The sequence below is a fragment of the Salvelinus fontinalis genome, chromosome 1 (genome assembly GCF_029448725.1).
Source record: "Salvelinus fontinalis isolate EN_2023a chromosome 1, ASM2944872v1, whole genome shotgun sequence".
Lineage (NCBI taxonomy): Eukaryota > Metazoa > Chordata > Actinopteri > Salmoniformes > Salmonidae > Salvelinus > Salvelinus fontinalis.
This window is the reverse complement of record NC_074665.1, coordinates 40736189-40750562: the sequence shown is the minus strand read 5'-3', so window position 1 is coordinate 40750562 and position 14374 is coordinate 40736189. Positions and strand designations below refer to the sequence as shown.

At 44.5% G+C, this 14374-nt stretch overlaps 1 protein-coding gene across 2 annotated transcripts; it reads right to left on the bottom strand.

The window, feature by feature from the left end:
- Positions 1–1760: 1760 nt before the first annotated feature.
- mazb (MYC-associated zinc finger protein b (purine-binding transcription factor)) lies at positions 1761–14246 on the bottom strand. Of its 2 annotated transcripts, none has more exons than XM_055921182.1 (7): positions 13242–14246; positions 12784–12934; positions 11893–12296; positions 11340–11587; positions 7126–7198; positions 6645–6816; positions 1761–4148 (listed from the first exon to the last, which is right to left on the bottom strand). In XM_055921182.1, the coding sequence occupies exons 1-7, from the start codon at positions 13272–13274 to the stop codon at positions 3802–3804; spliced, it is 1428 nt and encodes a 475-aa protein (XP_055777157.1). In that variant the 5' UTR covers positions 13275–14246; the 3' UTR covers positions 1761–3801. The 2 variants fall into 2 exon arrangements, with proteins under 2 accessions (XP_055777157.1, XP_055777166.1); XM_055921191.1 differs by having other exon boundaries at positions 7135–7198.
- Between the last annotated feature and the right edge of the window lie 128 nt (positions 14247–14374).

Below are 14374 nucleotides of genomic sequence, written 5' to 3'. Positions count from 1 at the left end.
ATGTGTTATTTCATAGTTTTGCAATGTAGAAAATAATAAAAATAAAGAGAAACCCTTTTGACTGGTACTGTATGTCTAGGGTGGTTCCTGGGGTTGCCTGCGAATTGTCTCTATATGGATGTGGTTCTGCATATCATCTTAGTTCAAATAACTGATCCTGAGTCTGACCATGAACTTTCGTTGCAAAGAAGCCTCATGTGCCAGTGTTCTGAACAGTGCTTAATGAGCACAGCCTATGGCTTGTCTATAGCCAGCACCATGGAGAGCGGCACTATTTATTTTGTTTTTTTAGGTCCTGTTGTTTGTGTGTAAGGTTTGCTTGTACAGTATGAACCGTAACTCCACAAAAAAAGTTCCCTCACAGGAAAATAAAAGTTCCTTGTATTGTATGGTTAGCATATTCACTTTGGTCACCAATAATTGGTGTTTGACAGTCCAGCAGGTCTGTCGACTGATAACTGCCCCAGGAACAATTTCACAGTTGCCTTCCAGGTGCAGTAGAACATTTTGAGAATGGAGAGATATACCTCAAAATTGTGAAGTACAATTTGTAAAGGTGGATAGTGCAAAATAAATCAAGATGGTCTGGAGATGGGATGAAATATCTCACAGGGAGCAATGCATGGCAGGCAATCAGCATTTGTGGCCTGCTGGAGGTCATTTTGCAGGGCTCTGGCAGTGCACCTCCTTGCACTAAGGCGGAGGTACCGGTCCTGCTGCTGGGTTGTTGCTCTCCTACGGCCTCCTCCACGTCTCCTGATGTACTGGCCTGTCTCCTGGTAGCGCCTGCATGCTCTGGGCACTACGCTGACAGACACAGCAAACCTTTTTGCCACAGTTCGCATTGATGTGCCATCCTGAATGAACTGCACTACCTGAGCCACTTGTGTGGGTTGTAGACTCCATCTCATGCTACCACTAGAGTGAGAGCACCGCCAGCATTCAAAAGTGACCAAAACATCAGCCAGGAAGCATAGGAACTGAGAAGTGGTCTGTGGTCACCATCTGCAGAATCACTCCTGTTTTGGGGGGTGTCTTGCTAATTGCCTATAATTTCCATCTTTTGTCTATTCCATTTGCACAACAGCATGTGAAATGTATTGTCAATCAGTGTTGCTTCCTAAGTGGACAGTTTGATTTAACAGAAGTGTGATTGACTTGGAGTTACATTGTGTTGTTTAAGTGTTCCCTTTATTTTTTTGAGCAGTGTATATATATAATATTTGGAATAAAATACAATATGAAGACAGTTTGCAAGCTAGTTTGCAGGCTGCATCCAAAACTCCTAAGTTCCACACACAAATACAGGAAGACCTCTACAAAAGAGAATGTGGAAGAAACCCTTGTTTACACCCGTTTATATCAGTCAGAAAACACACATGCTAATACTGGTTTAGAAAGGACCAGATCTGCACAGTAATAAGATCACAGGCTCTTCCATTTCCAGGAAAATAGAGATATACTATTGTAGGGACTGTACATTTCATCATGATTATTATTAGTATCGGTGCAGAGGGATTACTCAGTGTGCAGCAACACACGGACAGGAGCCAGAGCCAAATACGATTACACAACAGGGGTCAAGGTTACATGCTCATCTCACGCTTAACATATTTTAAGTCAAAGATACCAACACACACACTGTGTTACCAGCTGCATGCCACTACCCACCATTTTCACTGCACCTTATCAACCCAAATCCAAACACTTCCTTTGTCAAGCATGTAACACACACACAAATAATGGACACACCTCACCTCATGTGTTAACTCCTTTTACTTTTAATAGTCAAAATTACAAAATAATAACATGATCTCTATACTTCATCTAATAAAATAATAACGTAATATTCATGATCACGGTAAGCATCAACTGTTTTTTGCTCTAACTGTTCAGACATGCATACTGTTGAGAAATATAAAAATATAATAAATACATCCCATTAGTATTCTTAATGAATCCTTGACTAAGATTTAAAATAGTTCCGAATAAAATAATTAAAATGCAGTTGAGTACAATAAGGCATTACGATGTGTCACAAGAGCTGTACAGGTTCCTAGAATAGAGGTATTTTTCTGTTGTTGCTTAACGCGGGAAACCTAAAATAACTTTTAATAAAACACTACTTTTCTCAACAGGAAGAACAAGTCTCCAAATTAAATAATTAGAAGCAATTTTTAATATTTTTTTTAAATATAACATACCAACACTAAACTGATTAAATGAAGCACTTCACAACAAAACCAGGATTTGTTGAAAGCATACCAGGGGTGGGCCATCGAATGCTAGTATAGAGTTCCTGGCTATTCTTATCTCGACATGACCTTTAAAGCCCCTCCATGACGTCACTCAACCACTGAAAAAGTCAAACAATCAAAGATATCTGAGGAAAGGGGACCTTTCTCCTCAGATTCATGGAGAGCGGTAAGTTATAATACCAGTTGTATTCTGAATGCTGTGTGCTATACATGGTGGTGTTAATGAATTCGTTTTAATATGGTGGACTCGTCCTAGGAACAAAACAAAAAACACTATGGCAATAACAGTTACAAAGAAATAAAATGGCAGACAAGAGTACAATTCATTTGACTGAATCAATCGATACTTTCTTAAAATATTTGTTTTCAACCATCTCTAGCGTAGTAAGGGGGACTGCTGCTAACGTTCTTGTAGGTAGTATTCGCTAGCTTCACTAATGCAAATGGTGTTTTTAGGTGTCAGTGACCTATGTCATGAATGTGGCTGTACAGTTGCAGTAATAAGAATAACCACTATGTATTAAATGTGGTTGTGCCCAAAGAGGAAGACGCAGAGCAATTGCATCTTTACGAAACCTGTCTGAACCTTCAGCGGATTCAACGTCGACATTTTTAAGGTGCTTGACACTCCTTTGCCAATTGTTTCTCTCTCCACTGTACCTGAAACACATCAATGCAGAACACCCCTCCACTGTTCATAAACACCAACACAGTACCCACTGGGCACAGACATCAATTCAACGTCTATTCCACATTGGTTCATTGAAATGACATGGAAACGACGTTGATCCAACTAGTGTCTGCCCAGTGGGTATGGGCTAACCTCCAGATCCAGCGTTGGCCCTATTTAAAAACAGACTACATCCATATGCTCACAATTAAACACAATTAAAAACGTCACATCTACTCTTCATTTCTGGAGGATAGCAGCCCCCTGACTTATGTGCAATTCACCCCCTGAACCTCTCATTCACTTTCAGAATAGACTCTTCTACACACCCCCTTGTTATATCATGGTCCTATTACATCACTCCCCAACTTACTACAAGGCTATCTTATGAATGTTTGGAGAAGAGAGCGACAAAATAAACAAAAGGAGGGGTGGTTGGTGTGACTGACATTGAGTTACAGTACATGGTGCATTACTAGCAGAGGGGAGTAGTTGCTGGGACTGAGGGAGGGCAAGGGGGAGAGAAAGGAGGGAGGGATAGAGCAGACAAGTCCACAGTGTCATAGGAGTACTGAAAGGGTGAGAGAGCCATGTTGGGGACACATCTGTATTTGTCAATATCAAGCATCATCGAATCAGCGTACAGGACATACAATGTCCCCCTCCTCCTCGCTCTACAACATTCTCTCTCTCTCTCTCTCTCTCTCCCCTAAGCCAGACCCCTCTTTCCATTTCCCCCCCTCTTCCTCTAGCTATGGTACTCAGAACAGCCAAAGTTTACAACTGAGGCTCTCCCCTAAGCAAGCCTCCTAACCTTATTACTACGGGTCTTAGGGACTCAAGTGGCTGAAGTTCAACTGCGTCTCTGCTCTGCTAACTGTGGGACTGAGGTTGTATGCTGGAGCAGTCCGACACCAGCAGGTCCACCACTGCGTTGCTGTTGATGTAGACGGTTGGGGCGGACACCATGTTGCTGAGGGACACGGAGGAGCTGGACGCCCCGCTAGCGGTAACAGTGCCGGAGGAGCCCCCTTGGCCCCCAGTACTGTGGGTGCCCATGTGGCCCTGCAGCTGGGTGGGGGTCTTGCAGTGCACCCCGCACAGCTGGCACACAAGAACACCACTTGCGCCCGTGCCGCCGAAGCCGCCAGCGCTCTCCTTCCACTCCTGGCCGTGGTGCTTCTGGGCGTGGACGCGCAGGTAGGTCAGAGTGGTGAAGCCTGGAGGAGACGGAGAGAGTTAGCAGTTAACGTCATTTTAAGCCTTTACAAGTAACGCTTTATAGAGTACGGTAGGCAGGCTAGAATGAAAACGTTCCAGATAATGATATTTAGTATGGAGAATTATTAAGTGTGTGTGTTCCAGGACTTGACAATTGTTTATTAACCATTTAATAAAACCATTTCTAAACGTTGAATGTTTATTAACATCTTATAAACCAAACTCGAAACGTTTATTTATACACTACCGGTCGAAAGTTTTAGAACACCGACACATTCAATTTTTTTTTATTACTATTTTCTACATTGCAGAATAATAGTGAAGACATCAAAACCACAAAAACACATATGGAATGTTGTAGTAACCAAATAAAAGTGTTAAGATTCTTCAAAGTAGCCACCCTTTGCCTTGATGACAGCTTTGCAAACTCTTGGCATTCTCTCAACCAGCTTCACCTGGAATGCTTTTCCAACCGGTTCGAAGGTGTTCCCACATATGCTGAGCACTTGTTGGCTGCTTTTCCTTCACTCTGCGGTCGGACTCATCCCAAACCATCTCAATTTGGTTGAGGTCGGGGGATTGTGGAGGCCGGGTCATCTGATGCAGCAGTCCATTACTCTCCTTCTTGGTAAAATAGCCCTTACAAAGCCTGGAGGTGTGTTTTGAGTCATTGTCCTGTTGAAAAACAAATTATATTCCCACTAAGCCCAAACCAGATGGGATGGTGTATCAATGCAGAATGCTGTTGTAGCCATGCTGATTAAGTGTGCCTTGAATTATTTTTAAATCAGTGTCACCAGCAAAGCACCCCCACACCATCTCCATGTTTAACGGTGGGAACCACACAGGCGAAGATCATCCGTTCACCTACTCTGCGTCTCACAAAGACGCAGCGGTTACAACCAAAAATCTCCAATTTGGACTCCAGACCAAAGGACAAATCTCCACCAGTCTAATGTCCATTGCTTGTCTTTCTTGGCCAAAGCAAGTCTTGTCTTATTATTGGTGTCCTTTAGTAGTGGTTTTCTTTGAAGCAATTCGACCATGAAGGCCAGATTTCCACCGTCTCCTCTGAAGATCTGATGTTGAGATGTGTCTGTGACTTGAACTCTGTGAAGCATTTATTTGGGCTGCAATACCACCCTGCATACCACTGCTGGCTTGCTTCTGAAGCTAAGCGGGGTTGGTCCTGGTCGGTCCCTGGATGGGAGACCAGATGCTGCTGGAAGTGGTGTTGGAGGGCCAGTAGGAGGCACTCTTTCCTCTGGTCTAAAAAAATATATCCCAATGCCCCAGGGCAGTGATTGGGGACACTGCCCTGTGTAGGGTGCTGTCTTTCGGATGGGACGTTAAACGGGTGTCCTGACTCTCTGAGGTCATTAAAGATCCCATGGCACTTATTGTAAGAGTAGGGGTGTTAACCCTGGTGTCCTGGCTAAATTCCCAATCTGGCCCTCAAACCATCATGGTCACCTAATAATCCCCAGTTTACAATTGGCTCATTCATCCCCCTCCTCTCCCCTGTAACTACTCCCCAGGTCGTTGCTGCAAATGAGAACGTGTTCTCAGTCAACTTACCTGGTAAAATAACGGTAAAATAAAATAAAATAAAAAATCGGAGGTGCAGTTAACTCTAATGAACTTACCATCTGCAGCAGAGGTAACTCTGGGTCTTCCTTTCCACAAATTAACAAGGCACACCTGTTAATTGAACTGCATTCCAAGTGACTACCTCATGAAGCTGGTTGAGAGAATGCCAAGAGTGTGCAAAGCTGTCATCAAGGCAAAGGTTGGCTACTTTGAAGAATCTCAAATCTAAAGAATATTCTGATTCGTTCATCCCTTTTTTGGGTAGAACATGATTCCTTCCAAGTGTTATTTTATAGTTTTGACGTCTTCACTATTATTCTACAATGTATAAAATTGTAAAAATAAAGATTGAATAAGTAGGTGTCCAAACTTTTGACTGGTACTACATATATATATTTTTTTAAACTTTTACCCCTTTTCCGTGATAGCCAATTGGTAGTCACAGTCTTGTCCCATCACTGCAACTCCCCTACATACTCGGGAGAGACGAAGGTCGAGAGCCATGCATCCTCCAAAACATGACTCTGCCAAGCCGCACTGCTTCTTGACACACTGCTCACTTAACCCAGAAGCCAGCCGCACCAATGTGTAGGAGGAAACACCGTCCAGCTGGCGACGGAAGTCAGCTTGCAGGCGCCCGGCCCGCAACAAGGAGTCGCTAGAGAGCAATGGTACAATCCCGGCCTGCCAAACCCTCCCCTAACCCAGATGACGCTGCGTCAATTGTGCACCGCCTCATGGGTCTCTCTGTCACAGCCGGCTGTGAAAGAGCCTGGTATCGAACCTGGGTCTGTAGTGACTTAGACCGCTGTGCTACTCGGGAGGCCGTAAAACGTTTATTAACATCTTATAAACTATTTGTGAACCCTTTCATCAAACAATACAAGTTGTTGACAGACACTCACTGCGGTTACAGATATGGCAGGAATGGTGCTGCGATTGGTTGTGCACCCTCATGTGATCGGTGATGTAGGCAGCCGACAGGAGCTTGCCGCAGATGTGGCACGGTACCTTCTCCTCGTGGCGGATCATATGAGCACGTAGCCGGTCCCTCGTGGCGAAGCTGGACTCGCACGTCTAAACACATCGAGAGTGATGAGGAATGACTGGTTATCAATAAAGACACAGAAGGCAGCAGTTTAATAGCAAAACAATCTCTCATTGTATTTAATTCAGGGTTGGGGTCAATTCATTCAATTCAGGAAGTAAACTCAAATTGGAATTTCGGTTTACTTCCTGAATTGAAATGGAATTGATCCCAATCCCAATTCTATTACAATGGATAGTTATGGTACGAAGGATTTAAAGTACAGAGAAGCAAATTGATGGCTAAGAATGACTGTATTGAGATTTGAGAGGTGTAAAAGGATATAAAGTAGCACAAACATCAAGTACCGGACACTTGAAGGGTCGTTCAGATGAGTGAACTTGTCTGACATGACTATTGAGATGATCAGGCCTGAAAGAAGTGAGAGATAGAAAGGGGTAAGTAAGACAACAACACCTTGTTATAGACTTTCTCCAGCAGAAACTGTGAATCTGTGAAAGGGACATTACATTCAAAATTCAAACTTCGTCAGATGTTTTTTGACCGCAAGAAGTCTTCTTTTGAGATAAATTCAAGTCCCAGGCCACAAACCATTATGAATGAAAAAGATAAGCACCATGTAATTCCCACATTTTTGGTGCTTACATTTTCTATTCACAGACAACCAATGGCATGGGATGTGGACTTATCGACTACTTTTGAGGTGTGAAAACATGTGACAGACCTGATCTTGGAATGTAACGTCCCTTTAAAGTAGCAATCAGCAGTAGAAACAATAAAGTGTTTTCCCCACTCCTGTTTCGGTAAAATGCTGAGGGATGGGGCTGGACAAATGTAACCACTTTCAAATTCATAGACAGAGCTATGGAATCAAGGACTGACCATCCTTGATATCAAAATTCCATTTTCTAACCATGTTTTGAGGCTATATAGTGTTTGTTTACATTGGAAGCCACAAAAAGTAATTCAGCCACAAGAGCATTAGTGAGGTCGGGCACTGATGTTGGGCGATTAGGCCTGGCTCGCAGTCAGCATTCCAATTCATCCCAAAGGTGTTCTATGGAGTTGAGGTCAGCGCTCTGTGCAGGTCAGTCAAGTTCTTCCACACCGATCTTGACAAACCCTTTCTGTTTGGACCTGGCTTTGTGCATGGGGGCATTGTCATGCTGAAAGAGGAAAGGTATAATACATTATGCAAATAGTTTTGCCACAGTTGTAAGCACAGAATCGTCTAGAATGTCATTGTATGCTGTAGCGTTAAGATTTCCCTTCACTGGAACTAAGGGGCCTAGCCCGAACCATGAACAACAGCTCCAAACCATTATTACTCCTCCACCAAACTTTACAGTTGGCACTACACATTCGGACAGGTCGCGTTCTCCTGGCATGCGCCAAACCCAGATTCGTCCGTCCGACTGCCAGATAGTTCCCGAGGGCCGCAGTGGTCTAAGGCACCGCATCTCAGTGCAATAGGCGTCACTACAGTCCCTGGTTCGATTGCAGGCTGTATCACATCCGGCCGTGATTGGGAGTCCCATAGGGCCGCTCACAATTGGCCCAGCGTTGCCCGGGTTTGGCCGGGGTAAGCAGTTATTGTAAATAAGAATTTGTTCTTAACTGACTTGCCTAGTTAAATAATGGTTACATTTAAAATAAAAACGGTATAGCGTGATTCGTCACTCCAGAGAACACGTTTCCACTGATCCAGAATCCAATGGCAGCAAGCTTTACACCACTCCAGCTGACCCTTGGCATTGCGCATGGTGATCCTAGGCTTGTGTGCGCCTTTGAAACACATTTCATGAAGCTCCCGACGAAAAGTTATTGTGCTGACGTTGCTTCCAGAGGCAGTTTGGAACTCGGTAGTGAGTGTTACACGAAACCCAAACCGGCTGCGTGCGTGCGCCATCGTGCATAAATGCATTTTGTCCCCCCACACCAAACGCGATCACAACACACAGGTTAAAATATCAAAACAAACTCCGAACCAATTACATTAATTTGGGGACAGGTCGAAAAGCATTAAACATTTATGGCAATTTAGCTAGCTAGCTTGCACTTGCTGGCTAATTTGTCATATTTAGCTAGCTTGCTGTTGCTAGTTATTTTGTCCTGGGATATTAACATTGACCTGTTATTTTACCTGAAATGCACAAGGTCCTCTACTCTAACAATTAATCCACACATAAAACGGTCAACCGAATTGTTTCTAGTCATCTCTCCTCCTAGGCTTTTTGTTCTCGACTTTATATTGTAATTGGCAACTTTCATAAATTAGGTGCATTACCGCCACTGACCTCGTTCGTCTTTGTCACCCACGTGGGTATAACCAATGAGGAGATGGCACGTGGGTACCAATGAGGAGATGGGAGAGACAGGACTTTCAGCACGATCTGCGCCACAAATAGAAGTCGTTCTATTTCAGCCCTTGGCAACGCAGACGCTCGTTGGTGCACGTGAGCAGTGTGGGTGCAATCATTGAATAATATAGATTTCAAAATGTATTTTGCAACGCTCACGCACGCGATGCGAGCGGTGTAGTCAGCCTGTTACAGACGAGTTTTACGTGCTACGCGCTTCAGCATCTGGCGGTCCCGTTCTGTGAGCTTGTGTTGCCTACAACTTTGATGCTGAGCCGTTATTGTGAAGCAGAAACGTCTATGAGCAACAACAGCACTTACAGTTGACACGGGCAGCTTTAGCAGAGCAGAAATTTGACCAACTGACTTGTTGGAAAGGTGGAATCCAAGGACGGTGCCACGTTGAAAGTCACCAAGATCTTCAGTAAGGTCATTCTACTGCCAATGTTTGTCTTTGGAGATTGCTCGATTTTATACACCTCTCAGCCATGGGTGTGGCTGAAATAGCCCGATCCACAAATTTGAAAGTGTCCACATTTGTATATACAGTGCATTCGGAAAGTATTCAGACCCCTTGACTTTCCACTTTATGTTACACACTTATTCTAAAACGGAGTAAATTATTCCCCCCCTCATCAATCTACACACAATACCGCATAATGACAAAAACAGGTCTCTAGAAATGTATGCAGATGTATAAAAAAACTACTTAAATATTACATTTACATAAGTAGTCAGTCCCTTTAATCTGTACTTTGTTGAAACACCTTTGCCAGCGATTACAGCCTGGAGGCTTCTTGGGTATGGCGCTGCAAGCTTGGAACACCTGTATTTGTGGAGTTTTTCCCATTCTCCTCTGCCGATCCTGTCAGGTTGGAGTGGGAGTGTTGCTGCACAGCTATTTTCAGAGATGTTTGATCGTGTCCGTGCTCTGGTTGGGCCCCTCAAGGACATTCAGAAACTTGTCCCGAAGCCACCCCTGCGTTAATCATGGCTGTGTGCTTAGAGTCTTTGTCCAGTTGGAAGGTGACCTTTGCCAGTCTGAGGTCCTAAGTGCTCTGGAGCAAGTTTTCATCAAGGAGCTCTCTGTATTTTATTCTGTTTATCTTTCCCTCGATCCTGAATAGTATCCATGTCCCTGAAAAACATCTCAACAGCACAATGCTGCCACCACCATGCCTAACTGTAGGGATGGTGCCATGTTTCCTCCAGACGTGACGCTTGGCATTCAGGCCAAAGAGTTCAATCTTGGTTTCATCAGACCAGAGAATCTTGTTTCTCATGGTCTGAGAGTCTTGAGGTGCCTTTTGGCAACTCCAAGCGGGCTGTCATGTGCCTTTTACTGAGAAGTGGCTACCGTCTGTTCACTCTACCATAAAGGCCTGATTGGTGGAGTGTTGCAGAGATGTTTGTACTTCTGGAAGGTTCTCCCACCTCCACAGAGGAACTTTGGAGCTCTGCCAGAGTGACTAATGGGTTCTTGGTTACCTCCCTGACCAAGGCCCTTCTCCCCCGATTGCTCAAGGGTAGAAGACGGCCAGCTCTAGGAAGAGTCCTGGTGATTCCAAACTTCTTCTATTTAAGAATGGAGGCCAGTATGTTCTTGAAGACCTTCGCTGCTTCGGACAATTCCTTCGACCTCAAGGCTTGGTTTTTGCTCTGACATGCTCTGTCAACTGTGGAACCTTACATAGACAGGTGTGTGCCTTTCTAAATCATGTCCAATCAATTGAATTTACCCCAAATGGACTCCAATTAAGATGTAGAAACATCTCAAGTATGATCAATGGAAACATGATGCACCTGAGCTCAATTTCGAGTCTCATAGCAAAAGGGTCTGAATACGTAGGTAAATAATGTTAATCTTTTTATTTGTAATAGTTTTTATTTATTTTAAACTACCTGTTGTTATGGGGTATTGTGTTGATTGAGAAAATCATTTAATACATTTTAAAATAAGGCTGTAACGTACAACATGTGGAAAAAGTCAAGGGGTCTGAATACTTTCCGAATGCACTGTATAGTGTATCATACATTTGATTGCCCCTTTAAGCCCAGTGTATCACTGAGGCACAAAGCAGAAGAAAACGGCCCTAAATGCAGGGAAAGGTACTATCTGAAGAAAATAATTATGTTGCCTGCCCTAATGAACATGACCCTGCTTTTTCTGACCTATAGCATGCCACTCTCACCTGGAGAAAGCCTTGGCACAGTGAGGGCACACATATGGTTTCTCCACACCGCCTTGGTGAGAGCGCACGTGGTGGCTCATGCGGTCCTTCCTCTTGAACCGCTGCTGGCAGATGGGACAGGAGAAGGGTTTCTCATCCGAGTGGGAGAGACGGTGTCGGTTTAAGTGGTACACATCTCGGAAAGCCTTCCCGCACGTCTCACAGGCGTGGTTCTTCCGCACGGGGTTGGGGTTGGGGTTCGATGGCCGCTGGGGGGGGATGATTAGAAAGAGATGCGCTTACAGTACAGTTTTTTATTTATTGTAGTAGTCGATAATTACACATGCATCTGTGTAGATTATTGACATATCATATTGTCCATTCTTAGGGTCTTTCCGAACCACTCAGACACACACGGCTCGCGACACCTAGATCATTCCTCTGGGCCATTTGCCTAACATGCCGAATTCCCTTTATTCACACAATCTCCATAAAGACCATGCAAGAGGAAGCTAAATTATACTTTTCTTTTTCACGGACGACAACAACAACCTCCAGAAGCGCCATGACCCACCTGTACTGTCGCCCCCGCCACCATGACGACAGCAGCAGGAGGAGCATGGGGGTTAACTCTAGCCACTACGCTCGCCATGGCAACCCCTTCGCCATCCTGACTACCCAGAGCTGGCAGCTGGGACGCCAGCATGCTGGGAGGGGGGAGAGGGGGAGGAACGGAGAGGTGAAGCAGGGAGAGGGGGACCGTATGCCTCTCCGCCCTCTCTCCCGACACCGCATGCGCCGGCCCTGCGCCACCGCCAACCTCCTTTGCCCCCTCCTCCTGCTCCCCTGCTCCTGCTCGCCTCATGCGTACCCCTGTATGGACCGACTGGTGTCGCCGCAGGTTGTAGTTGTTCTTGAACTGCTTGCTGCATATGGCACAGATGTGTGGCACACGGGCAGGCCGGGAAGTTGTCTTCACTGTAGGACAAAAGAGCGGAAGAAGAAAGGGAATGAGAAATGAAGACATGGAAATGCTCATTAATTATAATAATACCCCAATAAATTCTAAATATAACGGTATGAAGACAGCATAATGTTTATTTTTTAAATTTAACTAGGCATGTCAGTTAAGAACAAATTCTTATTTACAATGGCAGCCTACCCCGGCCAAACCCTCCCTTAACCCGGACGACGCTGGGCCAATTGTGCACTTCCCTATAGGACTCCCAATCACTGCCGGTTGTGATACAGCCCCGAATCGGACCTGGGTAAGTAGTGACGCCTCTAGCACTGCAATGCAGTGCCTTAGACTGCTGCGCTACTCAGGATTCCCTTAAGTAATGTATCATATTATAACAGACATTTTGTTTAGCAATCTGCATTACATCCTTTTCGACTTAATTGCTGGTAACTGGTGAAAAATCATTAGTATTTATATGTATTTCACACCCCGTGATTCTCTCACCAGGTAAGGGTTCTTCATTGAGGGCAGCAGTGTCCACCGTGGAAGGAGGCTGGGCTATGTTCTCTGTGGGAGGGGTCTGAGGAGAGGCAGTATGGACTGGTAAGAGTTCTGATTGGAGGGTCCCCTCCACTTGGTTTTGGGTGGGAGTAGTCTGGAGAAATAAACACTGATCTATTAGCATAAAGTCACTGCATTGTATACCACCAACAACATTTTGCTGTGCCAGGAGTACCCCTTCATGTGCATTTTACCAGTAAGGCTATTGTCTCATGAGTCTTCTCAAGTACCCCCAGGGGTCCTACTAACCCTGATTGGGAACTACTGGTATAGACTAGATGGTACTTTGCATCACATAAATGTTTAGGCCCTGGAGCAGCGGGGCACAAATTCTTCAAAAGCCAATCTTCTGAAAAGCGCGCACACAAACACAACAAGAAAGAAGGTCAATTAAGACTTACCTGGAAGAGAAAATTGCTCCAAGCAGCATCCATTTTGAACCAAAGTGACGAAGAGTATAAAGTCAGTTAAGTAATCCTGATTGCGATTCGACAGTGAATCGTTGGCATATTCTTTAATCACCCTATTGGCTATTGAGGCGCGAATATCTAAGTAAACAGTATTCAAATGCAGCAAGAAGAGTATGCTATCGATCATCCGAAAGGGACGTGCAACTATAACAAAAAAAATGTACTAATAGAAGGATTCAAGCTATTCGTATTCACGCAGGCGTTACGATTAGGCTGACTAGGCTGTCTGCCTGAGTGGAATTGCCTGGTCCAATAGTGGCCTATTTCTCTTTGACTGTGGTTTCTAACTTTAATTTAGAAAAGCACTATTATTTAAAAACGTATATCTTTTGGCATTGATGACTTTCAAACCAAATATGTGTGCACAAAAATCTGTTATTTATATAGCCGTAGTCAAACATAATAGCTAGATTTTAAAATTAAATGAATGCATTTTACGCACAATGCGAACTATTACCAGCGTTATAATAAACGCATTTGAAAGAGTAGCAGTTCATGCTTTTGAATTTATTAATAAATTTGTCCTATTTTCCCCAATAGGCCAATCGGGTGTTTGTCGAAGCCTCGTTGTTGGATTCAAGCCCTGACCCTGGCAAAGAGCGCTCGCTCCGGGCCGCAGCCTATCGCTCCACCTCGGCTGTTCAAATGCGAGGATGTCATCTTTCTTTTTTTATCGCTCGCTCTCTCCCTCCTCCCTCCCTGTCTCTTTCTTCCTTTTCTTTTTAAATTCCTCTTTCTTCTCCCCCTCCTCTCCTTTTCTCGCACGACTATGTCCCAGTTGCTCTTAAAGGGATCGGATTTCTCTTCGGACACCCCCTTTCATTTCCGTCTCCCTCATGGAGCACATGCATTCGGCCCCTCCTACTCGGGATTTCGTCCGACAGACATTTCACTACAGTATTTCTCAGACCATCACAAATATGTCTGCCGTTTCTATATAGAGCTCCTCCGCAGCGCACGCGTACTAGGAAAACGTTGAGAAAAACGTTCCATACAAGTGCATCTTAAAGGGCGGGACGCACGGACGCAATTGTGGGGATGGCAGTGTCAGATATAAAACACGC